General features: G+C 34.0%; 7 protein-coding genes and 1 pseudogene across 8 annotated transcripts, besides 1 other annotated feature; 3 read left to right on the plus strand and 5 right to left on the minus strand.

The window, feature by feature from the left end:
- Positions 1-244: 244 nt before the first annotated feature.
- Positions 245-15,809: a mobile genetic element.
- On the minus strand, positions 2,903-3,439 carry TVAGG3_0862300 (protein of unknown function, DUF4106 family; the record flags this gene model as incomplete). Its single annotated transcript, XM_051249749.1, has 1 exon — positions 2,903-3,439. The coding sequence occupies one exon, from the start codon at positions 3,437-3,439 to the stop codon at positions 2,903-2,905; it is 537 nt and encodes a 178-aa protein (XP_051085224.1).
- On the minus strand, positions 5,586-8,788 carry TVAGG3_0862310 (annotated as a pseudogene). Its single transcript has one exon. A coding segment is annotated over exon 1 (3,203 nt).
- On the plus strand, positions 13,691-14,647 carry TVAGG3_0862320 (uncharacterized protein; the record flags this gene model as incomplete). Its single annotated transcript, XM_051249750.1, has 1 exon — positions 13,691-14,647. The coding sequence occupies one exon, from the start codon at positions 13,691-13,693 to the stop codon at positions 14,645-14,647; it is 957 nt and encodes a 318-aa protein (XP_051085225.1).
- A 977-nt stretch (positions 15,810-16,786) lies between the features above and the next one.
- Positions 16,787-17,110, plus strand: TVAGG3_0862330 (uncharacterized protein; the record flags this gene model as incomplete). Its single annotated transcript, XM_051249751.1, has 1 exon — positions 16,787-17,110. One exon carries the CDS (start codon positions 16,787-16,789, stop codon positions 17,108-17,110), a length of 324 nt encoding a protein of 107 aa, XP_051085226.1.
- Positions 17,111-17,114: 4 nt separating this feature from the next.
- TVAGG3_0862340 (serine threonine-protein phosphatase family) lies at positions 17,115-17,357 on the minus strand (the record flags this gene model as incomplete). Its single annotated transcript, XM_051249752.1, has 1 exon — positions 17,115-17,357. One exon carries the CDS (start codon positions 17,355-17,357, stop codon positions 17,115-17,117), a length of 243 nt encoding a protein of 80 aa, XP_051085227.1.
- A 17-nt stretch (positions 17,358-17,374) lies between these two features.
- On the minus strand, positions 17,375-17,737 carry TVAGG3_0862350 (uncharacterized protein; the record flags this gene model as incomplete). The annotated part of the gene is made up of 1 exon (XM_051249753.1): positions 17,375-17,737. One exon carries the CDS (start codon positions 17,735-17,737, stop codon positions 17,375-17,377), a length of 363 nt encoding a protein of 120 aa, XP_051085228.1.
- Positions 17,738-19,865: 2,128 nt separating this feature from the next.
- TVAGG3_0862360 (spectrin binding) lies at positions 19,866-20,986 on the plus strand (the record flags this gene model as incomplete). The annotated part of the gene is made up of 1 exon (XM_001324534.1): positions 19,888-20,967. The coding sequence occupies one exon, from the start codon at positions 19,888-19,890 to the stop codon at positions 20,965-20,967; it is 1,080 nt and encodes a 359-aa protein (XP_001324569.1).
- A 128-nt stretch (positions 20,987-21,114) lies between these two features.
- On the minus strand, positions 21,115-21,663 carry TVAGG3_0862370 (uncharacterized protein; the record flags this gene model as incomplete). The annotated part of the gene is made up of 1 exon (XM_001324535.1): positions 21,194-21,658. The coding sequence occupies one exon, from the start codon at positions 21,656-21,658 to the stop codon at positions 21,194-21,196; it is 465 nt and encodes a 154-aa protein (XP_001324570.1).
- Positions 21,664-22,703: the final 1,040 nt, after the last annotated feature.

Here is a 22,703-nt window from a genome sequence, read left to right on the forward strand (position 1 = left end):
AACAAACCTTCTATGTCTAAGTCTTCAAATTTCGCACCTATTTTTAGTCACAATAGCAAACTTAACTGGTTCGATGTCCAAACTTTGTCAAATGTAGATTTTCAAAATGGTAGAAGTAAACATTCAAATATGTGAATGGGTCTAGTTCTTCTTTAAGTCCTGACATGTACTTGTTTACTGAGATGAATTTTCGTCATCTTTTCTATCGATAAAAAAATATTTTTTTTTAAAATTTACTCAGAAAAAATTATTTCTTATATATTTGCCATTCTGAACTTCGAAAAGATGTTTTAATACCAGCATAGAATTTTTCTCTAGAGCTTGGTCTTATAATCGTTTCATGACAATATTTTCTATATTCTTCATATAAAGCCTTTTTTTCATACATTTCATAAGGACAATCTAACCAGAATAGCGCATATCCATTTTCGTTATCTTAGTCTCTATATGTTTCTTCTGTTTGTAGAATTTCGCTTTCTCTATTTAGTTCTTATGTCTATAATATTGTGGCTTAAAAAGATGTGGCAAGAAGGGTTTGGCGCTATGTAAACATGTAATTTTCTGTCATCTTTTCTATCGGATAAAAAAAATATTTTTTTAAAATTTACTCAGAAAAATTTTCTTTGTATATACACCATTCTGTACGTCTAAAAGACTTTTGACATTTGCCAAGAATGTTCGTTTAGACGCTGTCATATAACCATATTCTTGACAATATTGTTTATACGAATCGTACAATGACCTTTCATCTAAACACTCAAAGTCAGTTTCATTCTATGAACAGTTCATATACACTCTTGTTTTGCTTCTAACAATGTTTGTCTCTCTTCGGATAGTGGAATTTGTCTTGGATTGAACTTTGAAATATCTAATGTCATAAAATATGAGAACAAGTGGTTGTAAAGTCAGATGTCAAAGTTTCTGCACAAGCGTCAAAATATTCTGTATCTTGCATATGAGAATCTGACGTTCTGACAACTACATATCTTCTGTCAGAACTTTCTAACTTCATCGGAACAGCATTGTTTGAAACCATAATGAAGTTTGCAACATTTTCACAAACTCTTTGGTCTTTATATTTTCTTTCAACAACTCCAACTTTGTCTGTTTATAGACTCTTCAAAGCATCTGAGTTCAAAACTTTTGTTGTATCTATACTTTGAAGTTCGTTACATACTATAAGTTTCATATTCTCTATTGAAGAGTTAAATTTACCGCAGATGTTTCTAAGTTTGTCATATTAGGGTTCGAATAGCCCTCTAACGTTTGCATAAGATATCTGTAAAGAAAGTGTTTCTTACCTGTTCCTTGTTTCCAATTATAATGAGAGCAGTTTCATTTTTAGCATTGGATGTTGTAAGATGTTTGCAAACCAACATAAGATATACTCATAGACTCTTTCGTTTCCATTGCATATATTTCTTTGACATGGTCTAACCAAGCTTCTATAATATTTTCTTTCCATTCTACTTGTTCATATTTATATCCAGTGAAGATAGAATAGAAGTTTGGAGAAGGTGTATAGAACTTTATACCTCGAACTGAAAAATCTTCTAACTTTGACAATAAGATATCCCAAGCATCTAACATCTTCATGCAACTTGTACAACTTTTATTTTTTTTAAGTTTCTGTCTACATTCTTGTTCAGACACTATTGTTGCTCTTGGTTTGTTAAAGACAACATCCCATTTTTCATGACATAACATTCTGGGCAGAGTCAACATAAATGACTAAACGTTTCAAATTCTCGACTGCTTTGTTATAGTCTCTAAATGGACACATATTTCTGAATGTTGGAAGTCATAAAAATCTGAAACATCTATTCTGTACATTTTTTATAAAAATAAAAAAAAATATTTTTTTTTATTCTTGAGCTATTTGTTGCATTTGTTGTTCTTGATCTATTTGTTGTTGAAGTTGTTCTTGTAATACAATACTTTCACCAGTTGCATCTTCCAATTCGAAACTTTCTGCCGTCATTGACAAATACATAGGACATAAAGTTTTACAGGAACAAAGTTTGCGTCAACTAAGGTTTAGTTTATGTTTGCTAAAGTGTTTGAGTTTACTAAGCTGAAAACTCTGCATTCGAATGAACAATAGGCAAACCAGCAGAGAATGTGTTATTTTATACGCATGAGTATCTTTTGGTCATAGTAGTTTCTGTCGACATTCGAATAGCACTTTGAACCTAAGTTTGAAACAATATATAAAATAGGTGTACTTAAAGTCAATGGAATAGACATTCCTTGTATGACCACTTTTCCTGTTATAGGAAACTGTTGGTAGTAAAAACCAGATATAAGTTTTGTATTATAGCTCATATTGTTTATAGTAAACTCAGTCGGACATCCAAACATAATGAAACCTGCTCTAGTTGCAGCACATGTTACACCCGCTACTTAAAGTATTAAATAAGTCAACAAAACCTGTTGGTGGTATATCTGAGTAAGTATCTTCAAAGGAGTATTTTTACCATTCACAACAATAAAATCTTCTGGTGTCAAAAGAGCAAAACAGGCTTTAGTCGTCATTGTGTTTAAAGTTAGTTTACAATATCGTCCTTGAGGACTTTGTAAGTTTGTTGTTATAGAATTATATGACTCAGGGTTTTTAGTCGTAATAGTATAAAACCATTGTGTCTTCTGCCATTTACATATATTTAAAAGTTTTTCTGAAAGTGGAGAAGAACTTCATCTAAACTTTCACATGGCGTTTCTTGAAGTTCTCTGTCTAAGAAGTTCAAATATTTTTGTAAAGAACATAGAACTTTCCTTTGTCTACACGAACAAACAAAACAGGGTCTTTCATATCGTTCAAAAGTGTGTAAAGTCCTTTACATGAAATAAAGTCTATATTGTTTTTCTTCAAACATCTTTCAAGAAGTTTTGACATTTTTACTTAGCAAGTAAATTTTAATGAAATGTTGTGGTCGTCAAATATTTTTATGACGTCTGGGAAACTATATTTTAAGTTCAACGTTTCACCTCCTTTCATAACGTATATCTTGTCAATGACATTATATGAAACACCACAGCAAGCAATGTCGGGTTCTATTTCTTTGATGTTTATATCGTCTGCCTCTGTCAAAAGTTTCAATAGTTCTTTCAAAACTTCATGAGGTGCGATGACATATGAGTTCACTTTTACAGGGTTGTGCTCAACCAAGTTTAACATTATACCCAAAGCTTGACAAATCTTCTCCTGAGTTTGAAGTTTGTCTTTCAGTTGTTGGTAGTCGTTTCGAATATCTGCAACAGAACTTAAGTCTCTGCTAACTTCAGGATATGTTGGTTGTTCTTTTACAGGAACAATTGTTATACCATCTTCGTCCTCGTATGGTTTCCCCATTTCAACATCTCTTTCTTTGACATTGACAATAACACTTTGACTGTTTGTTTGAGTTGGTGAATTTAACTTCACATCTGCCACCGCCATTAAACCTTTTGAAACACTTACGCTTCTATTTTTCGGAAATGACATTTTACTTCGAATAAAAATCTGGACGTATTCGAGTATCTCTTCGAATTGAAGCAGAACAAAGTTTACACACACAAACAATACAAATACATTGACAGAATAGTTCTTTATACAAACAATGGAAAATGTTATAGAATAGCAGTCTTTGCTGAACCAAAATATTTTCATAAAGCAAAGAAAGTTGGTATAACTGAAATGGTGAAAGTTCTTGAAGCAGACAAAAAATATAACTTCAAAACTTACAGATATTTCTAAAGGTAAGTTTATAATACAATATTATGTCAAAACTGGCGTACTGTCAATATTTGACGGAGAGAATCAGTTAAGAACAACTTACTGACCTGCTGCCAAAATCTGTCGCATGGAAGCTGTCGTTATGCCAATCTGAGGAGCCCCAGCAGGTTTCATCGAACGAATCTTCAAAAGAGCATCTTCCGTGAAAAGTGCTATTGGTTTTGTAAACTTCTTTGCTCTCAGTTCATCTGGACCGTCTCTGTCACCAGTATATTGTATTTGAACTGTACCAACAGTTGAAATACCACCCATAAAGTCTTCTGAGTCAGCAAATGGAATGTCAAGCCAAAAGCTTGAACGGTCTCCATTTGTATATTGAGTTTTTTGACCTCCTGTATGAGTCCATACTTTCACATATGGCATAATAGAACTTTGCATTTCAGGGTTTATGGTTGTTGTGAAATTGTTGTTAAAGTTCATAGCATCTAATGTCAAGTTGTATGACCTCATATCCTCAACTGTAGAATATTCTTCTCTTGGATAATATTTGCCATCTATTGTTTATATGATATTTAATACCGGGGTTGTAGAAACAAGAATAGTCATTTATAGTTCGTCTGAACAGTACAAACATAGTATCTGCATGTTTCATTGCAGTTGTTAAAGCAATATCTGTTCTTGCACCTGGGTCAGCACTTTGGTTTCCAACTTCACCTGCAAAGTCTTTGACAGATATTTGTGATATAGGGAACATAAGTGGAACTGCAATATATTTGGCAGCTAAAGCATTTGAAATATCTGGGTCCAACATATAGACTGCAAGTCTGCTTTCTATTCTCTTGCATTCAAATTTTTCGCATGTAAACTTAACTGGGTCCCAAGCAGTTCCAGCAGCATTGAAATAATAGTTTACTTCATTGTTGAGGTTTGAGAAACCAAAGTCTAAGTCAACTTTGTCTTTGCAAAAGTCGCGAATGACGTTTTATTTGTTCCCACTACTTCTGTAAGAGTGAATGGTCTTGTGTTGGTGCAATGACTAAGTTATTTTTGCTTGGAGTAAGTTCAATAGAAATTTTTCCTGCCCAGTTTGGCAAGTATCTTAAAACCTGAAGATGAGGAAAGATGACAAAGGAACTCTAAGTTTCAGTTTTACTTTAGTGACAGCATTTCCATCTGAACCAGAAAGGTTAACATAAAATCCTGGAACGTTAGGGTCAAGTCTTCTTATTTTCTCAATAGTTGCATACTGGTCTGTTTGTTCTCTAGCTTGTGGTTGTACTGAGTTTCTCAAAGCGAACCATTCATAGTTTGCCCATGTTACTGTTTGAACTAAGTCAGAGTTAGAATATATCTTATATCCCATGAAAAACTTCTGGAGCATATTGGTATCCGACATAGAAAATTCCATTGCAACCTTTCTTGTCAGACAACTTGGCAGAAGGTTTTATTTCAATGTCTTGTTCCACGTATAAGAATGAGTTGTCAATAGAAATAATATGAAACCTGTCGCATGCAATATCTACTGTTGTTGAAGAACCTTCACCAAACTCACCTACATTTCCATAAGAAACAGCAGTTGTATATTCGTAAGTTCCAGGAACTATTTCTGACCTTCTAATGGCATTGTCGCATTCGTTATACCATTCGGAAACATTTCCGTTCATGCGATCCAAAACTGTTGGCGTTATATTCTGAGCGGCGTACATTTCATATGGGTAAAAATATAGAATAGTTGGATTTATATGTCATAATAGAACCCATCGGACCAAGCTTTACTTTCTTCCTGACTAAGTTTTTAACTGAATCTTTAACTCTTCTTTTTCCTTCATTGCCACTACTTTCACTAGATGAAGTTACTTCTTCACTACTTTCACTTTGTTCTACTCTTCTCCTCTTCTTTGGTGTCGCTTTTGTAACTTGCCCTCTGCTTCAAGTTGTTGCATCTTTGCCTCATGTTCACCTAGTATGTTGTAAATTTCCCATGTCCTTTTTGCCTTTGGGCTCTGGTCGCCCATCTCAGGTAACCTATATCCTAGAAAGATTTTGTCATAGTTTGTATTTGAGTCTTCGCGTATTGTTTGCATGACCTTTCCTGAGTTTCGCGTTCAAGCTCTTCAAACAGAGCTTGTCCATATGGAATAAGCTCGTTTCCAAATATATGTTTTTGTAGCCATTCTGGTTTTCTTTCCATGTTACCAATTATATCTTTTGTGAATGGAAAGCTTTTACCCAATGTTCAGTCTTGCGTCATTTATTTCTGTAGTTGTGTTTATTTTGTCAAGAACATGTTTTTCAATACTAACATTTCATTTGGTACTGTCCGTTTGAGTTTTCTTAAATATTCATCCCTTCTCATTTCATTGTCTGCAAAGTAAGTTTTTATGACATTTTGTAAACTTTCGTTTGCAAGGTCATGTACAATAGGTTCTCTTCCTTCTCTCTCCCTAACTTTCTTTCTAAACTCTTCACCAAATATACCATCTTTATGGTTCTGTGTAGTTCTTTGAGATAAATGTTCTAGAACGTCAGGTGTTATATTTCCATCAGCCATGTTCATTTCATACTGGTCCAAAATATCTGCATCTTTCATATCTTTCAATGGCATTAAAGCCGCGCTGAAAATACCAGCTAAATCTGGTTCACCATTGACTTCCATTGCGTCTACAACTTCTTGGAATTGTGGTTGTAAGTTTATGAACCACCTATCCGGGTTAGCTTTATGACCCCATCTCATTGTAGTTCCATAGTCTGCAGAAACAAAAGTAGGTTTGTTTCCATCTTGGTTAGGTTCTGAATGAACTTTAAAACATGTTTCATTTCTATATGTTTTGTTGAAATTTAACCTTTTATTTTCACCGAGTTCAGCCAAAGATTGAACGTTATATGGTCGTAAGTAAAAAGGGTTGTTGTATTTGCGTACATTTTCTTTCAGTACTTCCATTCTATGCTGAATATTTTCATCTGGTGTTGGAGTCTTTTGTATGTCGGCAAACATTTTTCGATATTCTTCTACCATGTCAGCCGAATTTTCTCTAGACTCTTGGAAAGATTCCATATTCACCTCATACTCTTGTTGAGGGTCAAGATTTTTCGGCTGTTCCAAATCTTCATCTAGTTCTGTGAAGTTAGTTTCCAAAGGAGGGACTTGTTCGTTTCCTTCAGGCTCTTCTAGCTGTTGTTGCTGAACTATTTCTTCCATGTCTGGTTGTATCTGAACTTCTTCCTGTGAGTTTCTTGTACCTCATCTGCTGGCATTTCATATATTCCGAGACCGTTTTCAACAAGTTCCCTATTTAAGTCATCCGCATTCATAAGCCTTTGTTCTTTCGTTCCGTCTCTATTTTTTACGCGTTTCATGAAGATAGTTGAATCATCATTTATCTCTGACACCAAATATCTCGGAGTAAATTCGTTCATGTCATTTGGATGATATGCTATTAAATCATATCCCTTAGCGAGCTTGTATTTTCCAGGTTTGAAATTATATCCCATTTGGTGCTGAACCATAAAGCTAAATAGGTTCGGGTCAGTATTTCCTTCCTTGAACTTTCTAATAGCTTCTTTATATCTGTCACTAAAGTCAAGAGTATCTGGGTAACCATAGTCTTCTTTAAGCATTTTTAAGAATTCTTGGTTTCCTTGTTCTCTACTTCTTTTATGTCCTTGCTCTGTTTGTGGTTGTTGTTGCTGTGCTGGTTGTGGAGGTGGTTGTTGTGCAGGGTTTTGAACTGTTGGTTGCTGTGCTGGTTGTGGAGGTGGTTGTGGTGCAGTGTTTTGAACTGTTGGTTGTTGTGTTGGTTGTTGTGTTGGTTTTGGTGCATGCCTGTGTCTGTGTCCATGTGACGATGTAAATGTTTTAGGTAGTCCTGGTGCAGGTGCTTCTCTTGGAGGGTTTGGTGGTATATAAGTTCCACCAGCTGGCACATATGTTCCATCTGCAGCATAATGTCCTACCTGACTTTTCGTTTTTAAGAAAGCATTTACTAGGTCTGTTTTGGTCTGTTGTAACTCTTTTTCTTGACTTTCCACAACAGTTGCTCTAACGGCGTCATAGGCACTTTGAACTGCCTGTCTCGTTGCTGCATCTGTTATTTTCGTCATATTTTGTGCTACTTCTTTTAACTCTTTGTCGAAACCTTCAGACTTCAGTTTCTTTCCAGATGAGAAGTCGTTCACTTGTTTCACCTTACTATGAAGAGCTTCGAAGGCGTTCTTAAAGTCAGCATTCATTAAAGCTTCATTTGAACTGTCTTCATCCGCTTGTATTTTTGTCCTTATTGACCCTATAAGTTGGGCTGCTTTAGCGTTGGCTTGGGCATCTAACCAGTCATTGTTAGCTTTTATTATTCTGCGCTTTTCATTGCCTTTTGCATGGCTGCGTCGTTATTTTTACTTTCTTGTGCTAAGTTTTCATACTGTACGGTTTGTTTTGCAACTGTAAAAGTTTTTCTGCCTTTACATTTGCTTCAACTTCTTTTTTATACTCATCGCTATCCATATATGTCTTCAGGGCTTTTTGTTTATCTCTTCATCTTTCAGTACTTTATATTGAGTAGTATGGTTTTTCAAATTTATAACATCTTGTTCCATTTTTGCTACTTCTGCTGCTTTTTCTGACACTTTTTTCGCATATTCCTCTGTACTTAGTTCTTTCAGTTGTCTTCTTTCTTCTTTTTCTCTACGTTTAACTCATTGAGTTTCTTTGTGTGTCTGTCATATTCTAGTTTCTTTTCGTTTTTCACTTATTTGCTTCTGTATGTCTATGTTTGACTTTTTGACATCTGTTATTTGATTTTTGAGTGAACTCAAATTCATTTGACTTTGAGGGTTATAAGCTGTTCCGTCTGCAGCTCCACCATAGCCTGCCATTTTCGCTAAAAGTGCCGCTCTTAAACCTCCACTCTGTGCACCAATAACTCGGTTTAAAAGCATAGGGTTGCTTGACATTTGTTGCAACATAGTGGGGTCATTCATCATTTGTTGTTGCAACTGTTGTTGTGGTGTCAGTTTTACTATTGGATGTTTCAATGCTCTCTTCCTCTTACGTATATTCTTACGTAGCTTACGTGGCATTTTAAGTGAAGTAAAAAACGGTTTTTGACAGATGTTTATATGACACTTTTTGTTCAGCACAAAAAACTACTCGGTCAAAGTGTTGTCGGTTTTGTAAAATAACTGTCCTATCGTTCTATAATGGGGAAAGTCTTCTCAAAGTATACTTCCTTGGAACGCCTGTAACTTTTCCTGTAGCGACGATAGACCCTTGCTTGTCCGGACAAAGTTATACTATTTTGAGTGCTCTACAAAAAAAGTCAACGGCGACGACTCTCAAAAACTTTTCATGGGCTAGAGGGCGCAACGCGCCTGGAAGGCCATCCCAAGAAAAAAAAAACTTCATTATACTAAACATCTTCAGGGCTAGAGGGCACGAAGTGCCTGGAGGCCCCACTACCCTTTTTTTTTTTTTTTTTTTTTTTTAAATACGAACTTTAACACAAGTTTTTTGATCCAATAGAAAATTGAATTCTTTGAATAAATAAAATATTTTATGTATTAACATATTAAATTTCCTAATTATTTTTTCTTCTTGGGAAAATTTTTGAATTCGAATAGAAAATTCAATAAATTGAAATTGGGTTGAAAGAATTCTCCATATTAACTTGTCATATATTTCAGATCATATAAATTAAGTTAATTAAATTTTTTAAAAACCTTAATAGGATAAAAAAAAGAATTTACACTCTCTCACTTTGAAAACGTAGAAAATGCCAATCTATTGGTATACATTTTAGTTTTGTTAAGTTTACAAAACAATTACTCTAGATTTTAAAGATTTATTAAGAATTTAGAGAATATCCTTCTCAAAACAACTTCAATAGCGAAGGATTAGTATTGAATCGGATTTGTAACATAATTATAGTACATTACAATACAATTTCTCCGACTTTTAAATCTTTTTAAAATATTACAAAATATGCTCTTTCTATCATCGATACTTTAATACAGAGCAAATTTAGTAAATGTCATCACGTTATTTTTTCATAAATCGTTTTCGAACTTTTGAAATATTTATTTTAAACCAGTTTTCTACATTTAATATGTGAATTATATCAAAAGTAGATGGGCGATACTTGTAAATCTATTTAAACTATTAGTTTGCTATTATTGAAGAACTTTATAATTTTTTTTTTCGCTCGTAGAGTTTCATGACCTCTGCCTTGCACCAGACAACCCTCTCTCCTTGGAACGTAAGGCTTCTTCGAAGTGCTCGAATGCGATTGGCTGCGTGACATCCGAAATGACACTTTTGTCCGTTTGGTCAATGTTCGTGTCTCGTGCCATAGTCGACGAAAAACAGACAAACAGGTTATATATGAGTTTGAGACCAAGAATGGTGTAACTCGACCTGTCCGATTCAAAGACTCCGAGGGCGACCATGAAATTAAACGGAAATTAGCTAGGAAGGAATATAAAATGGACTGGTTGCCACCACCTCCACCTCCACCACCTTTACACTGTTCCTCAAGTAAATAAGCCTTTCCCGTTCCCAAGAATTCCACATTTTAATTCAAATTCGAATAAAAATTTTTTATTTCATGCAATGTTTTTATTTCTGTGCCGTCTTCAAGTATGCCCCAGTACTTACGCTTGGAGAGGACATGAACTTCGGTGAAAATTTTGTCCAATTTGAATTGACCCATCTTTTCACCGACCATCCCATTTCAATGAGTTTGTTGTATCCTTCTTCGTTCGTCATGAGTGCGTCAATGTTCTCATAGTAAACCTTCACTTTGGATTTGACTTCGGAGAAGAATTTGTTGTAGTTGTCAAGGACTGCCTTTGCGAACTGAGGGTAAGACCAATGTTCGACAATAGGTTTTTAATGTGGTTACTAAGCCACTTTGACCTTGAGTGAATTCGTACTCAAAACAAAAGGAGAAAACCTTTCAACAAAGTTGTCGACCTTCTCATAATGTTTACTCTTCATCTCTTGAGGTTTCTTAATGGAATATCCCCATGTCGAATTCATAAGCAATTTGAGTGTCATTGCAAGTTTTGGGGTTTGAAGCTTTCCTAATATCATACAGTTGTTGTATGACTTTTCCAACTGTATAGTTCCTTCCCGGGAACTCACCATCTTCGTTTGGAACTCCAGTCGGAATATATTGGACAAACCTCATGTATGCAGCGTTAAGGTCAACATAGTATATCTTTTCATCTGAGTCGAACTTGTCACAACCAATTGGTCCAGTTGTGGAAATTCAAGTGAGTCTCTTATCTTCTGAGAAACTTCTCCGCTGTTATCTCATAAACATCGTCGAAGCAACCTGTTTCATATAAAACCTTCTGACCTAAACTCAGATGCTCTCCAATACAATTTGACGTCAATTGGATGTCTCAATGGAAGTTTGTTTATAGCATCTTGAAGTTCTTGCAACCTCATTGGAAGTTCTTCTGGTTCAGGTTGGTATCCGAACAATCCAACTCCTTTTGGAATTGTGTACTTCTTTTGTACTAGAACTTTGTCTGGAACAACTTTTGGTCTTGCTAACAGTGAAAAGTTTGTTTTCGTCTTTTGGTACAAAAGTTTCTGTCAGCTTGTCATCTGGAATTGGTTCCAACAAACCTTTCTCGAAAAGAATGTTTACAGCTCTGACAATGTTGCACTTGCCTTTTCCGAACAATGGGTTTGTAAGACTTTCGTTCAACATGAAGTGGTTGTGGACAATTGCAATCTTCAACCATGGTAATTGAACTCAACAACATAGTCGTCATGTGAAGAACCTTTAGCTGTAGGTATGCTGACTCGGATATTGACATTTGCCAACGGTGCAATTTTTGCCAATTGACCTCTGAGAATGTACCTTGTCTTCACACATGACTCAAGATACTTCATCTTCTCTTCTGTAACAAGACCAGAGTTCCTGAGACATGTAAGAATGCAAGGTTCGTTGACAATTGTTTCAATTGAATTGTAAATTCCATACCTTGTCAAGTCAATGTCAGACTTATTATGAAGGGGAAGTATCCAGCATGTTGTCTGACTGCTTGAGGGTTAGGTTGGTACCATTCGAACTTGAACACTTGCAATTCCTTCAATTGCATTCAAAATGTCTGAGTCGGAGTCAACCATTTGTTCTCTCTTTTGTAGTCTTGAAAGCGTCAAGAAGGCATTGCAGCTGTTGTGAACATTGCCATGTGCATAGTAAATGTGACCATCCAAATCTGTTATGGTCAATCTGAGATTGTATCCTTTCTTATTTCCATCTTGAATTGCAGCAAGTAACCCATGAAGCCTTCTTTGTTCTTTCCTTCGTCAAAGTTTACTGTAAAGGTTCGACCAGATGTAATTTTGACTTCTAACTTCACGATACTTTTCATATGCATATCTTGTTCTTTCCATGGGAGCATGTGCGTCTTCACCTTTTCCTTTTTTCCTTCTCAAAGGATGCAATTGTTCGTCATGTTTCCAGTAGAATCTGGCAAAGCCGTCGTGTCCTTCAACTTGAGGTTCACTAACATCGAAAGGCATGGTCCATAAGACGTTCTTCTTCTAACCTCTCTAGTCTGTTTGGATAATTGGCACGTGCTGTTTCCAAATCCATTTCGTAGCGAAGACCAGACAATTTGTCATAGACTTTTATGGGTCTTCCCTTCCTATATTTAAACTTCTTCGAAACTCTCCAACCATATCTTTGTAACTCTGCTTTTATTCTAGCAGACTTTCTATCCATTCTATATGGGGGCATTTTTATAAAAAATAAAAAAAATATTTTTTTCTTTACTTAACATAACCGCCTGCTGCCATAAGTCTTTGACGCCAACCCATACCAGCTAATGAAGGTTGACTTGGTTTAGTTTGGAAACTAAACTTTGGTTTTGGTTTATCTTCAGTTTTTGGTTTTTCTTCTTCTATCGGTTTTTCGTCACTTTTCGGTTTCTCTGACTTTACTTCACTTGCAGGAACAGTTGTGTCGTCAACATCTTCATAAATATCATATGCCATTTGTTTTTGTTTTCCTTTCAACTTTTTGTGTTTGTTGTAAAGTTTAGAATATTTTGACTCTAAGTCAATGAGATGTTCTATAATGAACTTTGGTCAGTGAAGTAAACTTTTCCATCTGTTGTCTCGAAAGCTCCTTCAGACTTCAAAATTTTATTTGTGAGAGTCTGTTTCTTTTTTGAGATACTAGCCGTTCCTTTCTATGAAAAGTGACTTTGTAGTTAGGGTTTGTATTTCCAGACCTGGCACTTTCTATTATGAATTTTTCTCTTCATCTGTAAGTTCTTTGACAGGTTTTGACAATGGTTCTGAACTTTTTTGTTTGTGGTGTCAAATCTACCGTTTCAACTTCTTCGGTCATTTCATCTCAGTAAAAAATTTTAGTTTGGTTTTGTTTTCAACTGGTTGTTGTTGTTTTTAAGTCGGTCTAAAACTTCCTGAGGTATAGGAAGAACTTGACAAACACGTTGTGTAACTGCTGGAAGTCGACAAATCCATCTTGAACCCATTTGTCTCAATGCTGTATTGTTCATTTCATCTCAGTAAAAAACTTTACATTCCCAAGTTTGAGGTGGTTGCGGTTGGTTATTGTTTTACCCACTGTTGTGCATGGTTATATCCTCTGTTAAAGAATCTTTCACCTTGGTCCATATAGTGTCCTGCTTGGTTATAGTAGTCATTTGCTTTGTTATAATAGTTTCCTGCTTGTCTTCCTACATTGTCCATCCATCCTTGAACTTTTCCTCTTGTTTCAGGATTTGGAATAAGATTTGTTGCATCTCGTGCTACATCCCAACCTTTCTGTACAGTTTGTATAATAGGTGTGCTTTCTCTTTAAGTATACCTAATGTACTCAAAATCTTCCTTCCAACTCCAAAATACACCTCTGGCTATTGTTCCCACTGCGGGCAAAAATCTGGATGCAACTCCTGCTAATGCGCCAAATAAACCCATTTCTTATGGGTTAAAAAATGACGAATCCAAACAAGGACCCCTATGTTTCTAAAGCGACAAAGAAAGCACTCATGATAAAAATCTTTAGTTCAACACCAAATGCTTGGTTTATGGATATCTTGGAAAACATTCCGAGGTATAGAGAAGATGGACCACCATACTGGCTAATATTTGTCGGTCAAAACACAAGATACTGTGAAGCCATACCATTATGGTCCAAAAATATTTTAGATGTGAAAACTGCTTTGACAATATTCGTTGACAAATACCATCCAACAAAACTGACATCTGACTGTGAAAGTTCTTTCAAATCAGATGATGTAAAAAACTATCTGCGTTCAAAAAATGTAAACCAATATTTCATTGTCGACCAAAACCATTCTGCTCTTGGTGTCATTGACGGTTGTATAAAAATGTTAAGAGACTTAAACCAACCACAAGGTGGTGAAGCAAATGAAATGTCATATGACGACAAATATAGACACTTCTCCATGGCAAAGATGAGACAAGTTTTAAATATTTACAATAGCCGTAAACAAAAGGTTTGGGAAACCACCCCCGAAGAAATGAAAAACAACCCTGACTTAGAGAAAGACTATATATTTAATAATTTAGTCAAAAGAGACAAACAAGAAAGAATGCCGGGCTTCAAACTTCAGAAAGGTGACAAAGTAAAAATAGAAATACCTAAACGCGACCCATATGAAAATACTATTGACTATGACAACAATGGGAACCCGACAGGTACTCACATTCGTGTTCGTAAAAATAGAAGAAAGTATACAAGAGAATATTATGAAGTTTTAGGCAAACATGGCAAAATGTACACACTGCAAGCCGAAGATAAAACTACTATTGTCAGACCTCGTTTCAAACTTGTCAAAGTTCAAGGTGGTATACTTTCAAAGACAGTTCCTAACAAATATAAGACAACTCCTGACGAATATGCTAAAGAAGTTGAAAATGACGACTAAGCATTCTATACCATGCGTAAACTGTCATGTAAGGTGGCATGTAGTCTTTACTTTGTCCCGTTGTTTGCGTATATCCCGAAACGCGATGTGTATGGTTTCCATCTCCCTGAGTGTCACCCCAGAAACAATTTATAGCAAACTGAACGTCGTCTTTAACATCATATCCTTTACCTTTTTTCATTGCTGACCAATCCCAAAATTTATGCTTATGCCAACCTGCTTGAGATGTACTTAAATCTATGTAGTGACTGTGCGCAGGTAAATTTTCAACCTGAAATCGTTTTACTTCCTCCTGTTTTCCTTTGAAGAGTTTGCCACAATACAAAAACCTGTCAACTATTTGTTCCATGCACCAACACCAACATTACTTGAGGACCTCTTGCTTCCATAGATGTATAAATAGAACCTACTGGGTTCATTAAATCAAACATATGAGATAATATAGGATTGTCTCTTTTGAACTTAAAATATAGTGTAACTATTTCTGGTTTCTTCTGGTTTGTGTCAGAATATTTTTTATAATATAATCTTATGTTTTCGGGGTAGGTAAAATCTTGACTATAATATTTATTTTGTCATCTATATAATAATATACTATTCTCGTTTTTTCTATTGCATTATATCTTTTATATCTATAATATTCTAAATATAATGTTTGCTTTTTTGGGTCTACACGTGCGTCAACACCATAGTCATAATAATATGGTGCTGGAGCTGGGTTAGGTAATGTCATATCTGCCATTTCATAAACTCTTAAATATTTCTTTTGTTCGTCTCCATATAAGTTTAAGTAACAGTTGTTGTCTAATGGAACTTTAACTTGTGTACCATTATTCTTTATATAGCTTACATACATTTCATTGTTATTTTTCGGAATGAGTTTATACCGTATACCATTTTTTAAGGACTGTACAAACTCCCATCTAAAATATTTGTTTTCTTCATTGACAGAAAAGTCACCAACAATAGTTTCAATATTTTTTGTTGTTCCTATCAAACTTTGGTATATTTCATTGACATATGTTTTATCTGCTTTCTTTTCAAGGCTAACGTTTAAGTCTGTTATTTCAGAAGATGTATGTGTATGTCCAACGGCACTTTTCCTGTTTAAGGTTTCTTGTAAGTTTGTAATATTTGCAATGGTATGTGTATGAGTCTTTTTAGAATATTCGTTTTCAGCTCTTGTCACTTCACTTGACATTTTATTGTCAACATATGTTTTGTCTGCTAGTTCAGGATGAGTATGTTCTTTTGTTGCATAAGCATTGTTAGCTCTTTCTTCTTCTTTTGCTATTGCATCGTCTACATATTCTTTGTCAGCTTTGTTGTCAACATCTGCTTTCAAAAGAAGTTCATTTATAGGTTTCTCGTTTAAAGTTCCTTTTGTTGGATTTATACAGACAGTATGGTTCTTATTGTCTTGAAACAGAAACTCATCTGTCATTGGGTTTAATGTCAGTTTTAAGTTTCCTTCTTTCAATGACTCAGATATCTTAGAATAGTTTGAAAAGTTTGTTGTGTTCTTATTTAGAGCTTGCACAATGAGTTGTCGGTTGTGTTGTATTTCTCTCATAGACGCTGTTTCATTTGACATTTTTATTCTAGATAAAATATGCTTCCAATAGAAAAAGAAAATTCAAGAGTTGCTACAACTAAACCATTAGATGAACTTTTTACTAATGTCGGTCAAAAGTTTGAGACAGAGACCGTAAAGCATGAAGGCTATCGTTTTGACTACCCATTAAGATGGCTAAGAGACCCATCTGTCACAAAAGCTATTGGCTTTCGTAGAATGAAGTTTGTGTCTGTAGAAGATAAAAGTTTTCCATTTATTGTAAGGTTTCATATAGAGATTATATATCTGAAGGGAAACGAAAAATGTGGGAAGAAATTGAGCTAATACAAGTTGACCTTTCATCTTCTCTACAGACTGCGTTAAAAAATATAGAAGATAAAATAAATTCATGTTATGCAAAATATGCTGATGAATATGCAAATACCGAGAGCACACTTTATGTGAGAATTGTATATGACAAACAAAATTCACAAGTGTCATTTCAAATCTACGAAGACAATCCAAAGAAAGACGAACAAATATATACAGAATTCACTGCAATGTCATGGTATTATTTGCAAAGAATGTTAAATCAGAAAGTCGAACTTCCTTTAGCAAATATTTACAGTCGATATGCAAGAGATGAACCATATTTATTTAAAGATGTTTTCGACCCAGCTGCTATTATTGTTCATGCTTCATTTTCTGGCGCCCAAAACTCTTTCTTATGCTTGGCAAATGACTTTTACGAAAAACCTACAAAGTTATACGAACCACCAAGTGGAAGTATTTCAGACTTTCAAGTATGGTTTACTACAGATGGAAGAAAAAGAATAATTCCATTATACCATGCGTTTTACTTAGAACTTAGTTTCATATACAACTACTATCGAACGGTAAAAATATAATTTTTTAATACGGTTGAGGTGTTGGATTTGGTTGCCAACTAGACTGTGGTGCAGGTTCAGGCTGTTGTATAACAGGAGCTTGTTCTTCTGGTTCAGGGTCTTTAGGTATAATACCAACAAACTGACCTACTCTTTTACCAATATTTTTGACTCCGTTCCAAATTCCTCTTCCTACGGTTTTTATTCCATTCCATATACCTCTTCCAACATTTCGAAAGAAGTTTCCAATACTACTGAAGAAACCCATTTACTATATGTAAAAATCTAATGTCCGCCTAGTCTCTTACGTTTCCTGTTGAGTTCCATAGCATTCTTTAACTGGAGCTCATACATTCTGTTTCTCCTCTGGTAGAAAACATATTCTGGGTCAACTCCTGTGTTCGCGTCATCTGCATAAAGTTGTTTATATCCGACTTCAGGGTTTGTATAAAACTCTTTCCATCTCATATTTGCATACCATGGTGGCAAACCTAACGCAGCGTCATTTGACATGGCAGTTTGCATTTGTACATCTGTTGGCACTTGACCATAGTTTGCCATTGCAGTTTGTATTCTAACTTCATTTGGAATATTCTCTGGGTTTGGTTGTCCAGGTTGCTGTGCATTCGCTAAGTTCTGTGCGTCCATTTAATATTAGATAAAAATATCTCTTACGAGTACATATACTGAACATTGCAGGCATTGGTTCATCTTCATATTCTCTGTACTTTTCTGCCACGTCAAATAAATAAATGACACAATGGAAAAAACCTAAAACAAGTAGTCCTATTTCAAACCACATTTACTTACTAATAAAATTTTCTTTATTGTGACACTTTCTCCAGTTTATAGGACCTCTCTCATATTCTATCTTGTCATATATAAACTCATAGTCATGTATGTCCTCTAACCATCTCATAACGGTTTCCAAACCACTTTTATCGGATGTAAAGTAAAAGCATGGATGGTTATGTAAAACGTCTAAAGTTTCTAAAGAGTCTCTCAAAGTCCAGTCTACTTGGTATTGAAAATCCCATGTGTTATAGAACGGCGGGTCCACTATAAAGAAAACATTTTCCTTGTCTTTATATTTTTCATACAAATCTGTCCAATGACATCTCACAAACTCTATACCCTCAATATATTTTTCTATGTCCTCTTTGAAAACATTTGTATAGTTAAGATATAAAACTTTTGACATAAGTGTTTCAATGTCATGAACTCTTATAGAACCACTATATAATAGTCTAGCAGATATACTATCCCAGTCTATATATTCTGCTTTTTTCAAAACCTCTCTCACAATATTTTTCTTATCTAATGGTATACGTTCCATCTTACCTATAGGTATCTTTTCTTTTAACTCTTTCAATATATTGTTTGTGTCTGGAATATGTTTGAGACGGTCCATATAGTTGTCGAAGTCATTGCATATAATCTTTGAGTCTGGGAATATTATATGGCACAAATGGGATATATAGAAACTTCCACCGAACAAATCTACAAATGTTAGACCATTCGGTAGTTTCTTAAGTTCTCTCAATATAATATCTTTACATCTACTCTTATTTCCAAAGAACGGTAACGGTGGTTTTGTAAAATTCATTTATATATAATAATAAAAATGTTTTTCCCTGAAAAGTGACAGAAAAGTGACAAAACATGAAAACATATATAATTTGTGAAAAGCGACACATTATATAATGTTTTCGACCCAGAAGAAGGCTTCTTCCCAGAAGCAATGGAGGAAGAAGAAGAGTCCTCCGAATAAAAACTTCATTTATACTAAACATCAACATCAGGGCTAGAAGGCACGAAGTGCCTGGAAGCCCCACTACCTTTTTTTTTTTTTTTTTTTTTAAGGGTATCCTTAAGCTTGAAAAAAATCAGATCACAAATTTTTGTATAACACATCAAAAATGATAAATTCTGAAGTTTACATTATTTCCTAAAATATAGAAATTATTTCTGTTGACTAGCAAAATTTGTCCAATTTTCCATCTTACTAGGTCTAATTTGGTATGTGCGGTTACATTAAGTATTTGTATTAAATATTTGATTTTTTGAATCAAAGAATTGTAGCAGTAAACTTGATTTTTTCATTGGTAAGTAATTTATTACAATAGATCGGAAATTTTTAACTTTAAGGGAGTTTTAAAACTTCTCATATCCATAAGAATTTTATCAAGTAGGCCATCACTGGAGGCAGTATAACAGAATATAGCAATCTATACATTATATATGGATGACTACTCGAATGTGACTGCTTTGATTATAATATAATTTATATTTTCAATATATTCCTATTTTGTTTTATATACTTATAAAAATCAACTATTTTTAATTTGAGTTTTATTGACTCAATGAAATTGCAAAAATTATTTAAACCATTCTTCAAATTAATTATATAATTCAAGCATTAACATGCTGAAAAATAGTATTGGACTAATATAGCAACCTATTAACTTCATTTTCAGCATTAATCCTTTCAATCGTTCATATTTGTCTCGTAAAATCATTGTAAAAATCATTAAATTAAGAGTTTTAGAAGGATTTATATTTTGAGATTTAGAATGGTCAGCATTGAATGCAATCAAGGTTGATTTTAGAATTGAAAGCGTAACGTCAGAAAAAAAGTGATTGATTTCTTATCTTTTTTGATTTGAAATGATTTAATTATATCTATTGTGCTATTTCCTAATGTATTCAGTTTATGAAAACGATGCTGGAGGTTTGATAGAAAATTTAAATCATTCAATTTTGAATTCCGAATAGTTTACATTTATTTTATCTAAATCATGTTTCAAGACATTCATTGTCTGGAAGACATACCTGTTCCGAATTCATTACAGCCAACAGTATTCATCCAAAATGCTCTTGTTCGACTTTCAAGTGATGAATGTATAGAAAAGTTTTGTTCAAATATTATAAACAATGACAACTACAAAGATCCAAGAATCATGGCGAAACTTGCCCAAGAAATTGTCACACTGTCTCAGATAAGACATAATAGGTTTGATATTATTGTAAAACTGTGTAAAAAGCTGTTTTCGGATATTGATTTCTATATGAATCTTAGAAATCGTATATTAGAGAGAATATTCATAGAAAGCTCATATTATTTGTTACTTTTGTTGTATCGTGCAAACCTTTACGATCAATCCGAGATTCTCGATCAAATCTATCTTTATCAGAGATGCGACTTTGCCATTTATTTTGCACCTGAATTCGGATTATTAGAGATTACATCATTCAGACCTCCAAGATGGGTCCGAAAAATTCTCAAACACATCGATGTTTTCAGAGCAAATGATTGGGAACTGTTGAAAGAATATCGAGAAATCGGTTGGATGCCAGGATCCATTTATGCAACTGTTAAAAGCGATGACATTGAGAAATTGATTACTTTTATGCAAAATTATGATTTCAATCTCAATTATTATATTGAAGCATCTAAATTCGAATCATTTAGAATCCCAAGAGTAACCACATTCATCTCTTTTGCTGCAATTTTTGGTGCAATTAAGTGTTTCAAACTCTTTTACAATTTAGGAGCTGAAATAACACAAAGCGTAATGCAATGTGCCATAGCAGGCGGATGCTATGAAATCATTAGAATCTGTTCCAGAGAAATTTTGGCAAATTTTGATGCAGCAATTGAGTATAGAAGACATGATGTAATGGATTGGCTGCTTCAAAACATGATATGTAATGTCAATTCAACCATTTGCCTTGACTGGAATAATATCCTTGCAGCACTTTACGTTTCAGATTCCAATGAGAAGAATGAATTGATCGTTAATGGTCTCAGTGAGATTTCCAAAGGTCTTGCAATATCATTATCGGATATATTTATCTCATCTTCAATACCTACATAACATTTTTATTTTATTTTCCTTTTCAAGTAAAGATTCTTTTATAGTTCATTATAATATTCTTTTGTTAACTCAAATGCAGTTGAATAGCCTGAAAATTATTATTTATTGGATTATCAAAAATTATTATATGAAAATTAGAAAGATTATGGTTACAGTTTATTAACAAGAATTTATAAATTAACAATACATGATAAAATAAAGTGAAAAAACAAAATTCTATAAAATATTACATCAAAAAGCGTTCGAGGGCATTGATCGTAGTTGAAACTGGTGATGTTGCTTTGAGAGATGGTAATTCATTCGTAATAGGAAATGGAATCTTGTCCATTGATTTTGTAATCGAATCATCTTTTGACTTTCTTCTTTGAATATTGAACTTGTTTACTTCCCTTGTAAGCTCTTCTGTTGGAATGGTCTTACTCTTTCTGGCGGTGGAATTTCTATCTATTCTAACTTTTGACGGTGGCATTGAAGAAAATATTGATGATGGATAAAGCCTTATGTTACCTACAGAATGAGCAGCAGAAGTCCGACTTAGTCTGGGATTATGTAAATCATCTAGTTTATTCTCGAAACAAAGCGATTTCTCCCATCTTTCTTCTTCTTTCATTCTTATATCATCATTGTTCTTCTTATTTATTCGCTTTAATGATCCTTTATAGAGAGCGTCAAGCCTGGAAGAAGTCGACATTGAGCAATTAGTCACTTTCCAAAATTACTTTGAAATATGTCAGACTTAATTTTTATTTCCCCAAAAAGCTTTATAGTTGCTTTAAAGATTATTTTTAATACGCGAATTCAATTTCCTATTGTAAAGTTTGATCGGTTTTTATTTTTCAGTTTGAAATTCGGTCCATAAAATCGGCTTGTATAGCTTTGGTTAGGCCAAAATGTTCTTTGCGGCATATTTCTTAATACATAATCTCATACGTTAAAACCATATTAACCTGATCTCTGATGAAACATTTTCGACTACATTCGGATTCTCCCTCTAAACCCGGAATATGAAAACACAGAAAGAGTTAATAACACTACCGAGCATATCATCAAAATCAGAAACAAAACGGATATTTTGGGTATCGCCATAGAGTAATCTCAATGACATTAAAGCTCTTAGGTTAAGTATTTGAATCGAATAGTCGAATTAAGTCTATCAAAGAACAAAGGCTTGAATTGAAAAATGTATTGATTTGAATTTTGGAATTAATAAGAATTTTTGGGAAGAATATAGTGGAAATTAGATAATTAAATACTATATTTTGTTTTGAATGTTTGTTCAATTTCCACTTGCAACATTTGATTTTCGATGCTCGATTTTGAGACATATGATATTTATACATCTAACATAATTATAAACCAATGATAGATATGCTAAATATGTAATACAACATGTTGCAAACTGTAAATGATCAAACTGTCATCATTTGAGTTCAAAACAAGCTTTTTAGCCCAAGTTTTTTTGAGAAATTATTAGTAGACATATAAAAAACGATATCGATAAAAAATCGCTTTCTGCTCAGTTACTTTGGTAAAATCGAATCAAACTTGATTAATTTTAGCAGAAAAGAAAGAAATAATATTGATTTCACCAATGTTCTAATCGAGGATTACTTGAGATATTGCGATCAATAATCTGTATCAAAATAAAAAAGTTACAAAATTTTAATTCAATTTATTGTTGTATTATTGTGTAATCAATTATACCATTAATTTATCTAGAAATTCTCAGCATCGTT

The sequence above is a fragment of the Trichomonas vaginalis genome, chromosome VI (genome assembly GCF_026262505.1).
Source record: "Trichomonas vaginalis G3 chromosome VI, whole genome shotgun sequence".
In the NCBI taxonomy this organism is placed as follows: domain Eukaryota; phylum Parabasalia; order Trichomonadida; family Trichomonadidae; genus Trichomonas; species Trichomonas vaginalis.